At 36.3% G+C, this 22,874-nt stretch overlaps 1 protein-coding gene across 1 annotated transcript in view; it reads left to right on the forward strand.

Annotated features, from left to right (window-relative positions):
- ARHGAP42 (Rho GTPase activating protein 42) overlaps positions 1 to 22,874 on the forward strand; it is a 401,124-nt gene that overhangs the window by 335,957 nt on the left and 42,293 nt on the right. Inside the window, exons 13-16 of the mRNA XM_043997378.1 lie at positions 12,160 to 12,222; positions 16,417 to 16,491; positions 19,273 to 19,357; positions 21,755 to 21,813. Coding sequence (XP_043853313.1) covers positions 12,160 to 12,222; positions 16,417 to 16,491; positions 19,273 to 19,357; positions 21,755 to 21,813 — 282 coding nt within the window. The remainder of the gene's footprint in view (positions 1 to 12,159; positions 12,223 to 16,416; positions 16,492 to 19,272; positions 19,358 to 21,754; positions 21,814 to 22,874) is intronic.

Here is a 22,874-nt window from a genome sequence, read left to right on the forward strand (position 1 = left end):
CTCTTTGGATTAGCGGATTCCAAGTACTGCAGTTTAAAGACTTCCTGTTTCTTCTAGTATCTTCACACTCATCTAATGTTAACTTCTTAACTGTTCCTGTTGTCAGTTTAACTCTTCTGCTGAGTTCCCTCCTTGGAACCAACTGGCTCAGATTAGAGCTTGCTGATAGTTAATGATTCATCATTCCCTTTGGAGGCAAAGCTCATAAATCCACCTTTTTGTAAGATAGGAAATCAACAGTCCTTATTTAATAGTTGTTTATCACATTGTGAGTTTTTACCTCTCAAACTAAAAGCAGTTTATATGCAGATGAGATGAGCTGATAGTCCTAAGTACTTGGTTTAATAAGTGAAGGTCCTTAATAAATGTTTCTTGATTGGATGTGACTACAATGTTCTGTTACCTCCATCATTTTTCTGTCCTTTAACATCTTCTCAGTCCATTCCTCCTAGGAATAGTTTTCTTTCTAGTCCTCTTAATTATTCATGTGTCCTCACATTTTATCCCCAAACCTGTTTCTTTTCACACAGATTTTATCCATTTTTCCATGCACAGAAGTTCTTTTCCTGCCAATTTAATCAACCAGATTCTTTACATATGAAAGGGATGATACTTTATGTACTTTTCAAATTGATTCTATTCTTTTAATTTGCACAAAATTTCATTTTCTTCCTGTTTCAATCATCAAACTCTACACTTAAAAAAGGGGACAGTATCTTACTTAAACAAGCATAGTCAAACAAAACTAATCCATACATTGGTTTTCTCCAGGGATACGTATAGATTTTCATTAGCATATATTTCTGCTGCATCCCCTCTCTTAAGTAGGTAGTATGTTTTGTCTTAGTCTTTTGTAGTTACAGCTTGTCTTTGTATTGATGAAAGAGCGCCTAAGTCTTTTAAAGGTTTTCTTTACATTGTTGTTGTCATTATATAAATTGTTCTCATAGTTCTGCTCATTTTACTCAGTTCAACAAGCATGATGAAAGTCCTTTAACCCCAGAGATTACAGGATATAATACCATTCCTGCCTGGTTTGTTGGAGAAGCAACTGCACATGTATGAAACATGTATGTGGACACTATAGAAACTTACCTTGCTAGTGGTAGGTACTGCCATCTGTTGTTGCATGTCAACTAGAGTTTTTAGATGATTTGCTTATTACCAATTTTTTTTACTGCTGCATTTTGTTGCCAATCTGCATTCCCTTCTTTTTTCTGCAAGTTATTGAGCCATGTTGTGTTCTACTGTTGTAATAATAATAATAGTTGACATTTATATGGTGCCTAATGTGTGCCAAAGTGCTTTACAAATACTATCTTCTTTGATCTTCACAATAATCTTGGAAAACAGATGGTATTATCAGCCTCATTTTATAGTTGAAGAAACTGAGGCATACAGAGGTAAAGTGACTTACCCAAGGTCACTCAGCTAGGAAGTGTCTACTTTGCCAGATTTTAACTCTGGTCTTTCTGACATTAAACGCTTCTGGTCCTCTGTAGCCATATAGGGCTCAAATGTAATTTACAACTCCATTTAATTGTTTGCATTATTTGAAGGAATTTAATGTATGTATCCTTCCACTTCCAAAGATGACCAAGAATATCTGCATTGTTACAGGTGCTAATAATAAGAATTTTTAGACATTGAAGAATGGATAGAGTGTTTTTGAAAGTCCATTCTTCTTTGCTTAGTGTATACCATAAGCTTTGATTCATACAATATGAGAAAAAAAAATTTCTGCTAAATAACAGTCAATGTATTGTTTCAGGAGCCACTTAGAACCTTATTATTCTTGACTTTTTTTCTTCTGAGACATATGTGTTTCAGAGAGATACTACTTTGTTGTCTGTCCTGAAACTTGGCTCTTTCATCTCCCCAAAGACAGTTTTGTTTTTTTGTAACACAAACCAAAAAAATAAGTGTGATGTGTTTTTCTTTTTTCCCCCTTCTTTCATCAATTTATTTTTTCTTGTTGAAAAGTTGAAACAACATGACCTCATGAGTAGATGGATTGGAACTTGGAGTCCTGATTCAGTCTAGAAAGCTTCTGACTAATTGTGACATCCTAGGTCACCTTCTCTCGTCCACTCTTATTGCAGGGAAACAAAAAAGAACTGTTAGCTCTTTGAAAGTCTCAGACATTGATAATGTTCATTCAATTCAACAAATATTTATTAATTACTACGTTAGTGCTTTTGTGGCAAATAAAAATAGTATAATATTTACTGCCCAGAAATTGCTCATAATCTCATTATTAGATATGATTTGCACAGGGTTTTGCTGATAAATGTTTAACAACCAGTTCCGGACATGGGCAGGGGAAATAAATCCACACAAATAAGTTTAATCTGCATTATTAATATTTTGTCTATCACTTTCTTGCATACTTAAACAACGAATTCACGATGTAAATTTTCACAATGAAAATTTAACAATCAGCCAGCATACAACTAGATATTCATATCACATAGCTAAATTTTTAAAATACCCTGGTTATGATGTGCCAAAATGAATATTACAGTGTTGTAGGAGTACAAAGGGGAAAAAGAATCAAAGGATGAATTGGTCTGAGAAGGATTCCTAGAAAAGGACAGAAGGATTTTAGTGATACAGCATAATACAGTAGAAAGAGATCTTACTTTTGAATCAGAGAACCTGGGTTCAAATTCTGACTCTTCTACTTATACCTGTGTGACCTCGTACAACTCACTTTGTCTCCTTGGGCCTCAATTCTCCATGTATTAAATGAAAGGATTGGACTAGAAAGTATCTAATGTCCTAGCTATATCTAAATCTATGATCGATCGATCGATCTATCGATCTATCGATCTATCTATCTATCTATCTATCTATCTATCTATCTATCTATCTATCTATCTATCTATATTATCCCATGACTTTGGACATCATGATTGATGATGATGGTGGTGGTGGTGGTGGTGGTGATGATGATGATTGATGATTGGAAAAATCCTCATGTACTAATATTGGCATTTCATGGTGATGTTTGTCATTTAAAAGTGACTTCCACCTTAGGTACACTTGAGGCTTAACCACGAATGTTTTGGAAGTTTTGTTTTGTTTTTTTCCCCCCAAGAAAGTATATTAGAAGGGTTTAAAATACAGTTTTAAGTTTTGAATAAAAAAGAAAAGATAATTAAAATTTATCCTTAAGTAGAAACAAAAACAATTATAAGTGAAGTCAAACTCTCACATGAAACTACATACTTTAAAATGTTTATAGACATGGAATTTAGGGTTGTCACTTCCTCTCCTTGCCCCTCCTCCCCAGGCTCAAACTCTTTCTTTCCCAATATATTTTAAAAATTTATTTAACTAAATATTTCCCAACTCCATGTAAATAAATTAACATTCATCCCATCCCCTCCTTGAGAAAGCAAGCAATCTTATATCAGTTATATACATGAAGTCATGTAAAACATTTCCATATTAGTTATGTTGTGAAAGAAAACAGGGGCAGCTAGGTGGCATAGTGGATAAAGCACTGGCCCTGGATTCAAGAGTACCTGAGTTCAAATCCGGCCTCAAACACTTGACACCTTGTAGCTGTGTGACTCTGGGCAAGTCACTTAACCCCCATTGCCCAGCAAAAAAAGAAAAAGAAAAAGAAAGAAAGAAAGAAAACAGACAAAAAGAACGTGAAAAAAAATAAAGTAAAAAAAAGTATGCTTCAATCTGCATTCATTGTCTATCAATTCTCTCTCTAGAGGTGGATAGCATCATGGGCACTTTGGAATTGTCTTGGTTCATTATCTTGATCAGAGTAGCTAAGTCTTTCATATAGTTGATCAGCCGTACAATATTGTGTTACTGTGTACAGTGTTCTCTTGGTTTTGCTCACTTTACTCAGTATCAGTTCATGTAAGTCTTTCCAGATTTTTATGAGATCATCTTGTCATTTCTTATAGCTCAGTAGTATTCCATCACAGTCATATACCACAATTTGAAACTCAAACTTTCAAATGAATCATTGATATGGAGGATATTTCCTTGCATTGTCTGTCCAAGGTATATACACTGAATGGATGAGCTTTGTGGTTTGTCCATATAACTTCATGTCAATAGACATTCTTCACTCATATGTTTTTCTGCATAGATAACCAATCTAACTTCTTCCAAGTAGATATAGATTATGTCCAAGAGATTTTGAAGATTTCTAGACCTTGTTACAACCAGTATAATATCATCTGCCAACAGAAAGATCAAGAAGAACTTATTTTTATAGTAATATTTCAGCTTAGATTGTGTGCCAGTTCTCTTTTATGATACACTTGATCTTATTAGGCAAACATACATCTCCCTGTTGTTTTGTACCTCACATGATATTAATTTTTGTTGACAAAGTTATCTCTGTTATTATATGTTTTGTTTTCTTTTTTTGGTGGGGGCAGTGTGGGTTAAGTGACTTGCCCACAGTCACATAGCAAGTAAATGTCAAGTGTCTGAGGTTGGATTTGAACTCAGGTCCTCCTGAATCCAGGGCAGGTGCCTTATCCACTGCGGCACCTAGCTGCTCCCTGTTATTCTATCTTTTGAAGGAATTTTTTTTTTTTTTTTAGTGAGGCAATTGGGGTTAAGTGACTTGCCCAGTGTCACACAGCTAGTAAGTGTTAAGTGTCTGAGGCAGGATTTGAACTCAGGTACTCCTGACTCCAGGACTGGTGCTCTATCAAGCTGCCCCTTGAAGGAATCTTGAAAAAGTTTGATGTATGCATGATACCTTGCTGATGACTCTTTCAGTACAGTGTAAGCTCCTTAAGGCCAGTGAACTAACACAACTCCTGATGAATAGTAAATACTTAAAAGCCTTTAAAGTGGTGATTTGCTCTATCAAATAAAAACTTGTTTTATCATCAACTAACAATAAGAACAGTGAAATTGTGTGTTCTCTATAGTGTATGATATTAACAATATAGTCTACTGTAGAATCTTGTGTGTAAAAGCCTACCTGTCTCATGCTAATGCTCACCAATGCTTTCCTTAGGGTATGTGTATATAGATTATTTTCAGGCAAGTAGGTATATAGGTTAGTAGTTGTTGAGGATCTCTTAATCACCTTTTTTTCTTTTTGAATTAATAAAGTGTGGGGTTTCTTCTCTCTTCATCTGCTTCCCAAACTCCCCTCCTTCACTTTCCCTTCCTTTCAGATACCTTATGAATCAGTCCTCCAGTGTGCTCACATTTATGTTATTTCTTGCATGGATATCTTGTATATCTGCTTCATCTAATGTAGCTGCTTTCTCCATCTTTGTTCTATTTAATGTCATTCCTACTTCTTCTTTGTGTATATCCAGGGATGAAACATTAAAAGTCTGGCTGTTTTTGCTTCACTTGCCCTGATGGTGCAAAATTTAAAACAATTGGAGATCCTTTGCATCTTCTATTCAGTTATTGTCTTCCTTCCAACTCTATCCATGTATGGATGTATTTTTGTATATGTGTGTATGTATTTTTTTATGGTAACTTTGCTTAGTTGGATTTCTTGATAAAATTTCCTCAAACTGAATTTTCCACACATTGTTTCTAAATGGGTTTTTTTGAGATAATATTATTCATTCTCTTTAAGATTTTACAAATAAATTTGCATTTTAAACTGGTCATATCCTTGGCTGCCATATTTTTCTGCTTGGCAAGTAGACCATGTATTAACTAACCAGATAATTTTTAGGCTATTTTGGTAACAATTTATTGTAATTAGTGTCAATGTCAATTCTTCCCAGTGACCCGCCCCATTTTTTTCCAGCATCAGTAACTTGTTTTAATAGATCGAATTAGAATTGTTTTAATTGCAGACTATTTTCCTCATTTTTATTCATTTTACTTTTTATGAATCAGACAGCTGATTCAGGAGTGACTGCCCCACCAATAATGAGTCATCCTTTTCAATAAACATATAATCATTTTCATCTTTTGTAATGCCATTTTGTGCTTGCCATATTTAGCACCTTCCCATTCCTTTTTCAAAGAACATTTATCATACGTAGATTTATGTATGATCTGCATGATCGATGTGACCTAGATGATCTGCAGGTTGGGACTATTTTCAGTTCTTACTTCTGTTCTATATTTCCCAACATTTTTCATCATACTCATCTATTCATACCTTTACAGAGTACTGTGTTTTATATTAATAGAATTATATTAATAGAATTTGTATAGTATTCTCAAACTCTCCATAGAATTCCGCAAGGTCTTCATCTTTTGTAACAGATGGTGATGCATAAGCTGAGATAATTTTCCTGATGGTCATTTTGCAAACATTAATCATAAGCACTGCAAAATGAAATGAGCATGGGGCAGCTAGATGGCGCAGTGGATAGAGCACCGGCCCTGGAGTCAGGAGTACCTGAGTTCAAATCCGGCCTCAGACACTTAACACTTACTAGCTGTGTGACCCTGGGCAAGTCACTTAACCCCAATTGCCTCACTAAAAAAAAAAAAAATGAAATGAGCACACATTCCATGAAGCATTGGGGGGGGGGGCGGGGGGGGCAGTGGTGGTTAAGCGACTTGCCCAGGATCATACAACTAGTAAGTGTCAAGTGTCTGAGGCTGGATTTGAACTTGGGTCCTCCTGAATCCAGGGCTGGTGCTTTATCCACTGCACCACCTGGCTGCCCAGAAGCAATATTTTCTGTTGCCTTTGGATGCCTGATAAAAACCAGCTCTTTACCTCTGCCTCTTAGAATCCCAATCTCCATCAAGATGAACCTTAATTATCTGAATTATTATAATTCCTTTGAGAAGGTCTATGGCCATTTTCAGTCATGTCTGACTCTTTTTTGTGACCCCGTTTAGGGTTTTCTTGGCAAAGATACTGAAGTGGTTAGCCATTTCCTTCTCCAGCTCATTTTACAGAAGAGGAAACTAAGGCAAACAGAGTCATATAGCTAGTAACTGTCTGGAACCAGATTAGAACTTAAGAAGGTGAATCTTCCTGCTTCTAGACCTGGTACTCTATTCACTGTGTCATCTAGTTGCTCACTAATAAATGCTAACTGATTAATTAATTGATAGAAAATATATTTTTTGCTTCTTCAAGGAGAACTTATGAGTTAGGTTTTCATTTAACTGTAATTTCCTTTTGTCTTCTGGTTTTGTTTATAGCAGGTATATTGAAATAGATATGATTCAGTTCTAAAAGTGATCGGGCAAGGAGCTCACATTAAGAATTGTTACTGTTGTTGTTTTGGCTATCTCCAACTCTTCATGTCCACATTTCTGGGTTTTGGCAAAGATACTAGAGTGGTTTGCTTTTTCTTCTCCATCTCATTTTTACAAAAGAAGAAACTGAGGCAAACAGGGTTAAATGACTTGTTCAGGGTCACACAACTAGTGTCTGATTCTGGATTTGAACTCAGGAAGATGATTCTTCTTGCCTTTGGGTCAAGCACTCTACTACACTACCTAGCTCCCTATCACATTAAGAGTACTTATAGCCAGGTTTGAAATTTTTTAATTATCTAAAATCTGTGAAATGTTTTTGTACCTTTTCTTCTCTTTCTTACCTCTCTGACACTTTCCCTATGGAAGAGGAAGAGGGCCATATAAGGCTAAGTGTCATTTTGTATTTTTATTTATTTCAAAAATAGCTGAAGAATTCACCACCAAGTGGCCCAGATATTGGGATAAGCCTCTTTAAAGGAAAGTCAGCGGTCAACTAGTCCAGTTTCTACCTGAATAATAATCTCCTTTACAGGATTCCTGAGAAGTGGTTATCCTGTCTTTATTTTAATTTTTATTTATTTATTTTTGGCAGGGCAACAAGGGTAAAGTGACTTGACAAAGGTCACACAGCCAGTACATGTCAAGTGTCTAAGGCCAGATTTGAACTTGGGTTCTCCTGAATCCAGGGCTGGTGCTATGCCACCTAGATGCCCCTTCCTGACTTTATTTTAACACTCAGGGTGAGGAGAGTGCCATTACCTCCTGAGACATACCTCCACTTTTTTTTTTTTTTTTTTGGCCAGGCAATGGGGGTTAAGTGACTTGCCTAGGGTCGCACAGCTAGTAAGTGTTAAGTCTCCGAGGCCGGATTTGAACTCAGGTACTCCTGACTCCAGGGCTGGGGCTCTATCCACTGCACCACCTAGCTGCCCCATACCTCCACTTTTAAATAGCTCTGATTCTTAGAACATTTTCCTTTTCTCATGCTAAGGTTGCCACTTAAACCCACTGTTCCTACTTTTGCCTACATTGTACCCAAATAAACTTGGGTCTCTGCTTGAAGACTGCTGTCATACCTTCCCTCTGTTTTTCTTTTTCCAGTTTAATATGCCCATTTCTTTCAACCAATTGTCATATGATTCCATAGCTTAATTTCCAAGCCTTTGACCATTATGATTGAATATAACCTGCTTATCAATGTCCTTTCTGAAACATGGAACCCAGAACTGATTATGCTACTCAAAGTATGGTGTGATAAGAAGACTGAAAACCAGAGCTGCCACATCCTTTAGTAAACTCTATACTTCTCTTAAAGCCTTTCTCACTGAAGTAATTACTGAATTTTATGCCTTTGTACATGGTATTCAATTATTTGTTCATAGAATTCTTGATTTTTAGAAGGGCACAAAAGTGTATTTGTTCGTAAAGTGATTATGATAATTCAGACAAATTTGTTTAAACAAATTTTGACATTAACTTATCGGAGAAATTCACACTGATTCATAGTCTTCGAAGAATTAAATATTTTGGAATGTCCTTCATGAGCAAATGAATACTCTGTTAATTTGATATTCACCTTATTTTCCTTGAAAGTGCTCTTTTTTGTATTTGTAGTTTTCTGGAGTTTTATTTTAAAAAATCAGTGGGTTACAAAATTACAGAATTTCAGCATTGGAAGGGATCTCTCTGGCATCTTGTTCAACTTACAGTGGTCTAAAGAACAAATGATAGCAACAACAGATTTTTAAAAATGACAATAATGAAACAGTATACCAAGATTTGTAGCTAATGTAGCTAAAGCAGTCATTGCAAGAGGTTGGGGGCGGGGATTCATATCTAAATCTTCCTTATTTGAAGGAGAAGCAGCTACTTTATCCTCAAAGTACCTACCTCCCTTTTATTAAGTGTATATGTGACATTCTTCTACCTGCCAACCTCCTAAAGTCAGGGTCTTCTACATTAGAATTATTATGATGGGCTTCTTAGTAGCATTCCTTTTACTATAATTGTTGACTAAGTCTGTGTCAATCCAAGACCAAAAATTAAAGATCCCAATTCTCACACAAAATGATTGAATTCATGTAAATCCACAGAATAAAGTTTTGAGGAGAGGAAAGGGAATAAACAACTTTCTGAAAAATTTACATAGAAATGCCATGGTAACCAGCTCTTGTCTTATCATTTCCCTGCATAAACCCAGTCAGAGAAGATACCTAGGAAGAGGAACTAAGGTCCCCTCTGCATCTGGGGAATTCATCTTTCTACCCCATGTATTCACTGTGATGGCTATGGTACTGGAACTCCAATAACCTGATTCATAAGATGATGCTAGCAATCAAGTGTACTTAGAGCTGCAATTTCAGTGGCTTTGATTCATCCCTCTTATAACATATCAACCACTCTTTAAAATGTTGCCATGTGTTAGAGGAGTGTAGCAAAAATTTCCATTGTGATAAATATATCACGTCTTTATAATCTTCCTGCAATATGGTGGGGGAGAGAGAGAATCACATTGTGTTCATTTATTTTTGTTTCCACTGTAATGTTTTAATTGTTTGGATATTTTCTTAACTTCAACACCTTAGATAGAAAAAAACCATGAAATAACATGTTCATGTTATTTCCAGCAGATTTGCTTAGTTTTAAAATGTTTTTAGAACTGTGCATTCATTTAACAAGCATTTATTGAGAATGTATGATACCTGGATGGTAGACTCTGTGAATACAAAGACAGAAATGAAGCCGTTCCTACCCTCAAAGAATTTATATATTACTGAGGAAGACAAGCAAAAGACAATGTATAATACAAGGAAATGTATACTGACTGTATTCATGGGACCTGGATTCTGATGCTTTTACTGCCTTTGTGACCTTGAACAGTCCACTAAACTGCTTGGGTCTCATTTTCATCATCTGTAAAGTGAGGGGGTTTAGCTAGCTGGTCTCTGAAATGCCTTCCAACTCTAGATCTATGAGCTATCTAGATAAATAAGTAAATACGAAGTAATTAGTACGGATAGGAGTGGGCACTAATGACTGGAAGAGTCATAAAAGACTACATTTAGGAGGTGATACTTAGCTGAAGGAAAGTAGGGATGCAAGGAATAGATCTAGGGGCATTGCAGGCATATGGGATGACTTAATACAAAGGCACAGAACTTGACATTGAAATGCTGTGAACATTGCCTGAGTTGCAAGCAGGCCATCTTGACTGGAATATCGACTAAGTGAGCAGAAATAATGTTCAATCAGTCTGCAAGAATGGGTTTGAGTGAGATTGTGAAGGACTTTAAATTGCTAGACAACCTTTGTGTTTTATCTAGAGGCCAGAGAGATATTTTAGCATGAGAGACTGGCACAGGTTGATTTATGCTTTAAAAATCTCAGTTTAGTAGCGTAAGTACATGATGTATTGGAAAGGAAGAATTTGGAGGCAGTAATCATAGTAAAGAAGTAGGCAGTGTGGTGCAGTGTAAAAAACACTAGACAGGGATTTATCTCTGACAAAAACTTGATGTGTGACCTTGGATTGCTCACTTCATCAGTGTGGTACTCATTTTGTTTAGGTTTACTCATAATTTGGGGAGATGGAAGCTGATGATCTTTTTCTTAGTTCCATGAAAGTCTTTCCATTAAGCTTTCAGGAAGAAATTTTCTTAACCTAAAAGTATTCAGAAACCAATGTGCAATCATGAAAGCAATCCCTGGTTCACACGGCCAAAGCTTTCAGCAAATTGTAGCATTCCTAGTGAAAATCAGAAACTAGAGATCAAAGCAGTGACTTGGCATGACTAAAAGACTGATGATGAAGCAGACTTCCCACCTTTTGGCAGAGAGATGATGAGTTCAAGAGGCAGAATAAGGCCACGTTTTCAGACATTGCCAATGTGTGGGTTAGCTCTGCTTGACTATTTGTTACATAGTAGGGCTTTGGGGGAGGGGCAGAGTATTAGAAGGAATAGAGTAGGGGCAGCTAGGTGGCGCAGTGGATAGAGCACCGGCCCTGGAGTCAGGAGTACCTGGGTTCAAATCCGGCCTCAGACACTTAACACTTACTAGCTGTGTGACCCTGGGCAAGTCACTTAACCCCAATTGCCTCACTAAAAAAAAAAAGAAAAGAAAAGAAAAAAGAAGGAATAGAGTAGGGATAGCAGTGTCAAAAATAAGAAAGGAAAGAACATCAATGAACTAAAAAACTTCCTAGAATAGAACAAAAAGAAATTTATAGGGAGAAACATACAAGCCCTGCAGTGTTGGTACTCCCATATTAAATGGAATCTTTATTTTAAAATACTGTCTGTACATGATATAGATTTATGGCTTCATATATAATCACTTTTAAAAATGTTCTTTGCATATGAAATGTTTCTGTTTGTTGACATGCCAAGTTCGTGATTTTTTAAAAAAATATAACTTTTTATTAAAAAGGTAAAAAAATTTAAAGAAAAAGATAAAAAGTGGGGTAGCTAGGTGGTGCAGTAGATAAAACACCTGCCCTGAACTCAGGAGGACCTGAATTCAGATATGGCATTAGACACTTGATACTTACTAGCTGTGTAACCCTGGGCAAGTCACTTAACCCTCGTTGCCCCCCCGCACCCCCAAAAGATAAAAAGAAATTTAAAAGGTAAAAAAGGATTTAAAAATAGTAAATGTTATATAAGTTGCATTGAACTGGACATATGTAATTGCAGATATGGGGCCATCTGTATTAAATTTCAATATGTTTAAAATAGCAGATTCAAATAAAGACTCAGTGAGTATACTCTTTTTCTCTCCTGCTCTCTCACTCATTCCTCTTTAAACAACCACAATAAAAATAATAACCACCCATCTCGCCAACAAACATTAAAATCCCAAGAACTTTTTTAACCATTGTGTGTTCAAGGGCAAATACAACAGAAACTATTGTGTTGAAGAGACAATTTCACCACAAACATTCAATGTTTGATTTTCTTTTATTTTCAGTGTACTTAAATGAAGCTGGATTCAACTTTGTGAGGAAGTGCATTCAAGCTGTGGAGTCTAGAGGTAAGTGAGACATATTTTTCTCATGTTGTTTCTGGTATGTGTCTCATATTTACATAGAAACTATTTCAGGAATCTTAGCAGATAGGCTAACACTAGACAGACAGACTGACACACACAGAGACAGAGAGACAGGGTGAAAGAATCAGAGAGAGACAGAGACAGAGGCAGAGATAGAGAGACATTAAACATTTATTAATATATTGGTTATGTTATATCCTTAAAGTATTTAGAAATTTGGGATATATTTACAAATAAAGGCAATAGCTTCATCTGTGCAGACTGGGAACAGAAGCAGCAAGGGATGGTAGAAAGATCTCTGGATTAGGGTGAGAGGATCTGGTTCTACTTCTGCCTTTACTCCTTTCTCTATTTGTAAATTCCATAATCTCTGAGCATCAGTTTTCTCATCCATGAACCAATCACCTTAGATGACTTCTAGTGTCCCTTTCAACTCATACTTCATGATCCCATGAATTTAATTATCCCAGGATTCCCTTGAATTTTAGATTCCTACAACTTGTGATTATGTTTTCTAGTCCTGCTGAAAGGCTATAATTCCTAATTTATGAGCTGTATTTTATCTTTGTTCCTGAAGACTTGTTTCAGTTTATATAAATATATTGTAGCAGTTATACTTTTTATTTTACTTAATGCCTTATTGCAGTGCTATGCAAATGATAAAAATATCTCAATATTTTTCTTGGTTGATTGATTGTTTCCAAGCTTGAGAGGTCTTGGGTGGCTTAACCAGTTTTAATAATTTAATAATTCAATATTTATCTTTAATATTTAAATATTAAACAAATTATTTATATTTTATGTCTTTAATATTTATAAACTAATATTTAATATAGGACCATTTTGAATATTTAATGATTTAATATTTTAAGTTAAATGGTAAGGCTTTTTACAGGCAGTGGAGTGGCCCTTTGGTTCCAGTTGTTCTTGGGTATCTGCATTGCCTGGTTTCAGGTCAGTGCTTAGGAAATTTTGGTGAAGATAACAAAACTTTCCAAATCCCCATCTGTTATTCCCATTCATATAAATCTTTAAAATCCCATTTGTGTTCAATTAAGCTGAGTAATTTTAAGTAAAATAACAAGTTCTTCCTTTTTTACCTGCCCCATAGTATGTTGTATTACTTTCACCACCAACAAACAGAAAGGCTGTGCATATTGTTAGTATTGTTTAGAAACATAATTTTCATAATGTGACTCTCCCTGACCTATCACACTCCATACAATAATTCCCACCTCTTCAATAGTGTGGTTTTAATTTTTATTTGCCCTTATTTGTTTTCAGAATAATTGTTGGTTATTTTAGCCAAGGACAGCCAAATTTCTAGCCCTGGGTACCACTTATAGGGTCAGCAAGAATTAGTATGTCAGAAAATGGAAAGATAAAAAGAAATAGATGGGAAAATGACAGTTAGCAAGAAGAAAAAGCTAAGTAAGTAGATTAGAAAGAGTGGGAAAAAGCCAAAAGGGAGCTATATTACATAATAGAGTATTCTTGGTAGGTTCTAAGTAAACATTTGTTAGCCATCTCCCCTCCCCCAGTAGTTTTTTTCTACATATCTTTTGTAGACTTAGATAAATTCATGTTGTTCTCCTTCAATAGAATGTAAGCTCCTTGACGGTATCTTTGTGTTTGTATCTCCATGGACTATACAGTGCCTGGCATGATATTTAATAAATGTTCACTGATTGATCAAGGGAATAAAGAAATAGTTAGGATGGGTGATATTGTGAAGCAATATGGCATTGTATAAAGAATCCTGGACATAACATCAGAAAACATGAATTCAAGTTCCTGGCTCCGCTGTTTATTCCCTGTGTCACCTTGGGCAAATCACCCAACCTCTTTAGACCTCAGTTTCCTCATGCTAACTGAATTGTTTAATTATATGATCTCTGGAGTACCTTCTAATTCTAATATTCTATTATTTTGCTGTTATTTATATATATCAAAAATTGACACAATGAGTGGCTAGCACAGATGTTTGATCAAGCATTCACACGGTGTCATTTGCATAGACATACTTAATGTGCCAAATAATCTCAATGCCTAATTTAATACTTGAGCAACATTGGAAATTGTATTGAATATTTATGAAGGCCAGTAACTTACATTAGTAAGTTACTAACTCAGTGATTATTTTATTGGCCTTCATAGATATTTACCTGAATTATGGTCACAATATTTTTCACACAATGAAAAATTATTCTCGTAAAAATGTTTAAAAATGAGGAATTTATGTGTTTGAGCTATATATCCTAAGTATGTTAGTCTCAAATTTTTATATGTAAAATATCCCATGCTTGATTGAATACATCATTTTTCTTTATCCAGATGTTTAATAGTTGCAGAGTGAAGTAGTCCAAAATACTCTATGGTGCTTTTCCTCATCATTAGTGACATTGATGTGGGGCAGCCTGGGACACTGGGGTAGATAGGTATGGGGATAGTGTGCTTTCTACTTGCAAGATAGAGGATCCCATTAAATTTATAAGATGAAGTCAGAGTGAGTTTGGGAGAACTAATCCAGAAGCAACAGGCAAAGTGTTAAAGCCAGATAAAAGGACTGGATTCAGTATTTGGGGCTTCAGGACAAAGTGGCCAAGTTTGAGTAATCTGCCTGGAATCAATATCCAGAGAACGTCTGGGTAGAAAGAAGTATAATCCAAGCCTACATAGAAGGAGCATACACTCTGGGGTTCAAAACATCCTTGAGGGGAAGAGGAGAATTGAAGTCCAGACATGCAGAGTTGAGAATATTATTTTAGAGACCAGAAGAGATGGGCAGATCCATGCAGCATCATGGAGGATGGGGGAAGTTTACTGTTCCATTCAAGGTCACAGATCTAGAGATGGAAGGGGCTTTGGAGGGTGTCTATTCCCATTCCCCTTTGTCATAGATAACAAAAATTGAGGCTCCATAAAGGAGATGGATTGCTTAATGTCCTGATTTTAAATTTCCTCTTGGATAAGGGCCGAGATGTAAGCACTATACAACAGGGTAAGGTGTGACTACCAATTTTTGTAGGAACTCAGGGACAGAACTCTAGGTCCTCAGCAGTTCTGACAGTCCTATCAGTAGGAGGAAGAGTTAGCTTAAATGGTTGAGGATTATAATGCAACAAATATTTGGTGACAGTGAGGTGGTAGATCACAGAATAATAGGTTTAGAGCTAGAAGGAACTTTAGAGTTCTTCATTTTACATATGAGGAAATGAATAAAGTGACTTGCCCCAAATCACACAGGTAATGAGTGGAAGAGCCAGGATTTGATCTCAGGTCCTAAGACCCTAGATCTTCCTTTTATTCCACTACTCCACAGTACAGTGGAACATCTCTTCAACTAAGGGATATTTGCCTCTGTCAGGATAATGGAATGTGGTAGATAAGGGGATTTAGCAGATACTCAAAGGCCCACCTGGAGATTAATCTAAACTGATTGAATTAAGTGAGAGTGATTGACTGCTGATTACCCTACTTCAAGTTAACTAGATTGTAAGTACATCTGGCTAGCCCTTAAGAAGGTATTGTTCTCAGAAGCTAAAAACTTTGAACTTAACTCAAGACCACCTTCAAGTCCAGTGAACCAATGGATTTGAATGATGCTAGCCAATCAGCTTGAAGAACCTCTCATTTCTGGGAGGAGAACATAAAGGAGGAAGTTGATACTGGTGGAGGATTTCTTGCTCTTGGGTTCCAGACATCAACTTGGTGGCAGAACTTCAAGTGGGTGATTAGGAATGCTGGGATTTCCATGCTATAAGGAATCTGAACTCAATCTTTCTCTTTACTATCTTTTAATAAACCCTTAAAAGCCTAAACTCTTGGTGAATTTATCAGTGATTTTAGCCAGTTTCCCCCCCAACAACTGGGGGGGGGCAGGTGAGAACCCAAATTTAGAATTTTAAAATACACACCTCCCTGCATGACCTAGATAGATGAAATTTAAACAAATGAGAATGGGGAATTTGAAAGTTTTCAAATCTACTTTGATATCCTGAAAATACTATCTTATATGAGAAATTGATGCCTAAAAGAAGTTTCAGGGATATACTCGTTAAAGTTAAAATTTCAAAAGTGGATAAGTAGCTTTCAAATTGTAGATAGGCATGGTTAGGCATCACTGTGTCCTTTGGAACCTGTTTCAGGTGTTTTTCCTGTGATTGTTCCCCTTAGGTATCACCATTTTAGGTCTCTACCGAATAGGAGGTGTGAACTCCAAGGTCCAGAAGCTCATGAATACCACATTTTGTAAGTAGGAAATGGAATTACTTAATGGGGATTCTGTTTTGGACTGCATGCAAGGAAAAGAAGCACCCTTACAAGGCTTCTGTTTGCCAGAGACCCTCTAAATGCTTCTTTTCTTTCTTCTGTGATCAGTATAAATGAAAATTCTTTGTGTCCTTAGGTAAGGTTTTAAAACCATATCTGTAGTATTGTTTTAATCACTTCAGCTGAAAGTTCCATCTGCCTCTTCAAGTTTGACTGGAACACTTTGTCCAGACCCCTGCTTTGTTCATATTATACCATATGTGAAGTTATACTTGTATTCATGCCTGCTGTCTGCTTTCCCTCTCCTTGGTCCCTCTCCCCCAGATGAATGTTAGCTCCCTGGGTGCAAGGATTGGCATTTTTAATCTCTTTATTCCCATCACCTAACACAGTGCCTCATACATAGTGGGTGAATTGAATTGGGCAATCATTTGGTGTAATCATTTATAAATGGGCAGGCTGATGTAGTCAAAGAATATGAAACTTGGGGTCTAAAACCAATCACTCAAGTAGTTACTAAGCATCTGTTAAATTCCACATTCTCAGCAAGGAGAATATGTGATACTTCCTGCCTTTAAGGAGCTTACATTCTGCTAAGTGTAGTTTGTAATCCTTGCCAGACCACTTGTGTGATCTCTAGCAGGTCATTTAACTTCGTCTGTTTCCTTGGATGTCAAAGGAAGAAATTAATGCTTGTAGCGCTTATCTCAAAGGGTTATTGTATAATTTTTTTTTTGTTAGTTCCTATTGCTAAAGTTTTTTTGTCTGTTTTCTTTCACAACCTGACTAATGTGGAAATGTTTTGCATAACTGCACATGTATAACTTATATTGAATTGCTTGAGGGGAGGTGGGAAAGGGGGGAGGAAGATAATTTGGAACCCAAAGTTTTAAAAATCTATGTGAAAATGTGTTTATACATGTAACTGGGGGGAAAACCTAAATAAATAAATAAATTTTAAAAATCAAAGGGTTGTTGTGAACCTCAAAGAAGATACTGCATGATTACTTTGTAACTATAAAGTACTACATAAATGCCAGATAATGATAATAATAATTAATAGCTGGTATTTATACAGCACCTATTATGGGCTAAGCACTTTACAAATACAATCTTACTTGACTTTCATCACTTTCCTGGGAGGTAGGTACTATTATTACCATCTCCATTTTAGAGTTGAGAAAACTGGCAAACAGAGGTAAAGTGACCTGCTCCGGGTTACACAGTGTCTGAGTCTGGATTTGAACTCAGGTTTTTCTGACTCCAGGCCCATCACTCTATATGCTGTGCTATCTAGCTTTTATAAAGATTACTACCCACTCAGTCTTAATGATTAAACTGTTTAGGCATTCAAAGACCTCCACAATCTGTATTTACAAGTAATTACTCTTGATTATTTAGACTTCTTCCTCAGACCCCAGGAATAGCCACAGACTTATTAGCTATCAGAGAGCAAGCATCACAATGGATACCCAGACTAAATTAAACTTTTTTGTGTGGGAGCCTGCAAACTATAATTATTTTCCTAAAGTTCTTTCACCCCTTGGGGTTAGCAAACTTGTGTTTAAAACAATTATATTTTGGGGGGCAGCAAGGTAGTGCAGTGGATAAAGCACCAGCCCTGGATTCAGGAGGACCTGAGTTCAAATCTGGCCTCAGACACTTGACACTTACTAGCTGTGTGACCCTGGACAAATCACTTTTAACCCTCATTGCCCTTCTAAAAATTAAAAAAAAATGTTTTTGACAGCTGTATTTCAGCATAATTGATTTCTTTTGCAATTCTATTTGCTTTGTTTTATATATTTAAAAACATTATTTTGAAATTTTGCTTTACCCAACTCCCAAAGGGATCCACAACACAAAAAAGGTTAAGAACTTCTGGTTTTGAAGGAGAGACTGATCATCAAAGTGGGGCAGCTAGATGGTGCAGTGGATAGAGCACTGACCTTGAAGTTGTGAGGACCTGAGTTCAAATCTCAACTCAGACACTAGCTGTGTGACTCTGGGCAAGTCACTTAACCCTAATTGCCTTAAACATCCAGGACTATCTCCAATTGTCCTGATATGTATCTTGCCACTGGACCCAGATGGTTTTGGAGGAAAGAGTGAGGTTAGTGACCTTGCATAGCCCTTCCTCACTTAAATCCAATTCACTGCAAGTCATGACATCAGCCTGATATCATGGTCCTCTTCAGGAAGGAAGGCCAAACAAGAACAATGAAGGTGGAGTTGTTTGCTTTAGCTGGGAAGTTAACTGGTTGCTCTTGGCTGCTCCTCCCACCCTTCTTTCCCAGCTTCTCCCTTCAGGAGTCTGGGGAGGGGGTTGGGGGGGACTTGACCTTGGTGCCTTTACTCCATGCCTCATGGTTAGGTACATGGAGCTTCTGAACCAACCACCAAAATATGCCTGAGCTTAGTACTTACTGTGCCTACATTCCCCCTAACAGGGAGGAAAATCCACAAAACTTCTTCCACTTCTTCCTTTTCCCACAATTCCTGACATTGGAAACTTTCTATTTGTCCATATATTTCCATTGCCCTACTACATAAGAAAGATGTTGGGACTATGCCCTCCAAAAAAGCAAATCAATGAGTTGTTTCAGGTATCACCACCAAATTCTATTAAGCAGAATTCTGAGTTAAGCTCCAATGGTGTTTTGAGCAGTCAATATCTTATTCTCATAAGAATACATCTTCTTAACCAGTTTGATTGATATTCTGAATACCCTATTTTAAACCTCTGATTTTTTTTTCTAGCTCCTAAGTCTCCCCCTGATATTGATATTGATATTGAACTATGGGATAATAAAACAATAACAAGTGGACTAAAAAACTACCTCAGGTAAGATTCACTACTTACCTTTTTCATTTTTTCCATAGCCTTTCCAAGTGATTCCAATCTTTCACTAGGGTTAGAAAGTTCTGCACTTGATTTATGGCCTTGATTTATCCCTTAGCTTCATTTCATTGAGCCCCTGGAACAAATAGTAAGATTTGGGTAGTATTTATACTTGCAAAAATGCAGCTTGGCTTTGAGACTAATGTTTTAAAAGGCCACAATATGAGCATATTACACTTTGAAAGTAGAACTTTTTCCATCCTAAAACTTGCTGAAAAGATTTTAAAGAATTAATTCCAGTCTTTGGTAGCAATTAAAAAAAATTTTTTTTATTTAAGAAGTCAGTTTTGGCCCTTAAAAAACACAGTGGTAAAGAGTTATATATAAAGTGTCATACATTCATTAGTTTAATTTAAAAGTAGTATTAATAAATGAGATAGACCCTTGTTTTATAGGAGTTTGGTTATAATTCAGTTAAATAAAATAAACAAATAAAAGATCATTAAGTGTTTACTGACCACTGGGGCAGATGTTGGAAGTAAAAAGATGAAATAAGACACAGAATTTGCTTCCAAAGAGTCTTAAATATAATTGTGGGTGAGCATACCTAATAAGCACAAACAACTATAAAGCAGAATGTCTTGAAAAGGAGAGATTCAAAAATTCCATGAGAAATTTAAGGAGGGAGAGCTAGTTTTCATCTAGGAAGAGATCACACCTAAATTGTGCCTTGAGGGTGAGAGAAATTTCAGTAGACTGATCAAGATAAGGAACTAGGCAAGACCAAAATGGGGATGATAATCCAACTTGGCTGGAATGCATAGTTTATAAAGGGAATAGTCTAAGAGAAACCTTGAAGGAGTGATTAGAACTAGATTGTGGAGGTTCTTGAATACCTGGGTAGGTAGTATATATCTTACTTCTTAGGTAATAGTGAACCACCAAGGGTTTTTTGAGTTGGAAGAGTGACATCATCAGAGGCCTGCCTTAAAAGACTGCATTGACAGCTGTGTGAAGGATATATTGAAGAAGGAAAACCAGTTAAGAGGCTTTTGCAATTGTTCAGGGAACAGGTAATAAGTGACAGACTGCAGTTTGTATGAAAAGGAGGAAAGAGACATGAGAAATGTTGCAGTGTTATAATAATTGGGTCTTGACAACAACCTAGATTTTGAGAAGTGAATTATGGTCTAAAATAACTATGAGGCTGTGACCTTTAGTAACTAGGAGGGTGACTGTGGTCCCATCGACAGAAATGGACACGGCAGGAAAGAGAATGTTTGGGGGTACAGTGCTAAGTTCAGTTTGCAACCTGTTGATTTTAAGGTGCCAACAGAACACCCAGATGGATATGTCTAGAAAATAGATCAAAATAGGAGACTGGAGCTTGGGGTGGGGGGCAGGATAGTGAAAAGATCCAGGTATACCAGTTAGATTGTTTAATAGTTAAGATTATGTTTATTCTCTACCACATTCCTTTTTCTTGTTGTTGTTTAGATTTTTCCATTATACCTGTCGTATTTTATTCTTTTGCCCCTTATTTCCATTAAGTAGTCAGTATATAGAATTTATAGGTGTTTGTGTATCTCTATACACAAACATATATGCATATATATGAATTGGGTTTGAAGGGGCATTTATTGACCAGGATTTTAACTAGAGCTAGGATACATTATTGGCTGGTTATGTAACCTCTTAGTGCTCTAGATAACTTTCCAAGACTTTAATGTAACCTCTTAGTGCTCTAGATAACTTTCCAAGACTTTAAAATTGCAGATAAGGTACTTAGCTCTAGTAGTAGAGGGAGTTTCCTACTGGCTCACGTTCACAGTGATGTGAAATCTCAGGCCTAGTTTATTCCCATTCTATTCGATGAATAGCTGCCACAGTAGATAGACTGCCAGCCCTGGAGTCAGGAAAGCTCCTCTTCCTGAGTTCAAATCCGGCCTCAGGCACTTATTATCTGTGTGACCCTGGGCAAGTCACTTAGCCCTGTCTGCTTTTGTGTCCTCTTCTGAAAATGAGCCAGAGAAGGAAATGGCAAACCACTCCAGTGTTCTTATGAAGAAAACCACAAAATAGGGTCATGAAGAAGTGGACATGACTGAAAAATGACTCAACAGTCAACAATCAGTGATTTGAACATTTTATGTCTTCCTGTAAAAAAAAAAATAGAACACTAGGTCAAGTTGTTTGTTTTTAATTATGTGTCTCTGAGTTGAAAAGGAGTTTATTTTTCCACTGTAGGCCAATGTCTGTTTGGCCCATTTGCTGACATTGTGAATTTCGTCTCAGTCTAAGAAGAGACTGTATGACTTGGGAGTGTCTTATGAGTACTATTCTCAAGGACATGCACAAAGTTTAGCCATCTAAAAATGTGTTTCTTTTTTCCTATGACAGATGTCTCACTGAACCGCTGATGACTTATAAATTACACAAGGATTTCATTGTTGCTGTTAGTAAGTATCTTTTTTTTTTTTAATTCAGGGCAGTGAGGGCTAAGTGATTTACCCAGGGTCACACAGCTAGTGTCAAGTATCTGAGGCCAGATTAGAACTGAGGTCCTCTTGAATCTGGATTCAAGGCCAGTGCTTTATCCACTGCGCCACCTAGCTGCCCCCAGTAAGTATCTTTTTAAAAAAGATATATGCTGTTTTAAAATCCATTCATAGTCTAACAACCATCTAAAGCAGTTGCTAACAATTCATTATAATTCATCAGTACTTCAGAAATTGATGATTTCATCATTGTGGGGTACTCCCTGAATTAACCAAAATTATACCTCCACGCCTCAGTAAATGGTTTCACAAGTACCTATGGCCAATATAAGTTAAATTACTTAGTAGATAGATTTCTAGTGATGAGCTTCTACCAGTTTTAAAACTTAGCCTTTATTGACAAAATTCTTATAGTCCGCAGTCATTGCCTCCAATTAATTACCCAATGTCATTTTCACAATATGATGAAGAATAAAAATAAGACTTTATTAGAGGAAATTTTGAAATATCTTCTATTAGCAGATTATCTTTAGTGTTTTAATCCATGGCTTAATGGGAAAGAATGTGACATGTAAACATCTAATAAGGAGACTGAATTATTTTATTTGGCTTATTTCATTCAGTGCCTTTTAATAGGTGAATTGCATAAAATATCTTGAGACTTGAAGGAACATCATGGCTGCAATCCTGTCTGAAATTACCTTTATTAATTTATTCTAAAAGTCTATTATTATAATTATCTGCTTAATGGAGTAAACCTAATTTAAGAAAGTTGAACCTAAAGTATGTTTAGCATAATGCAGTGCAGTGGAAAGCTTAATGAGCTAGGAATTGAAAGGATGGTTCTTATCTCAACTTAATCATTAGTGATCTTTCTAACTTTCAACTAGTTGCCTCACCTCTTTCTCCCCAAGTTTGCTAATATTTAAAATGAACACATTGTACTAGCTGATTCCTAAAGTAGCTATAGTTATTTGACTGAATGAAATTATTTCCTCATTGATTTCCATTATACAATGAAG

This window comes from Dromiciops gliroides, chromosome 3, assembly GCF_019393635.1.
Source record: "Dromiciops gliroides isolate mDroGli1 chromosome 3, mDroGli1.pri, whole genome shotgun sequence".
In the NCBI taxonomy this organism is placed as follows: Eukaryota; Metazoa; Chordata; class Mammalia; order Microbiotheria; family Microbiotheriidae; genus Dromiciops; species Dromiciops gliroides.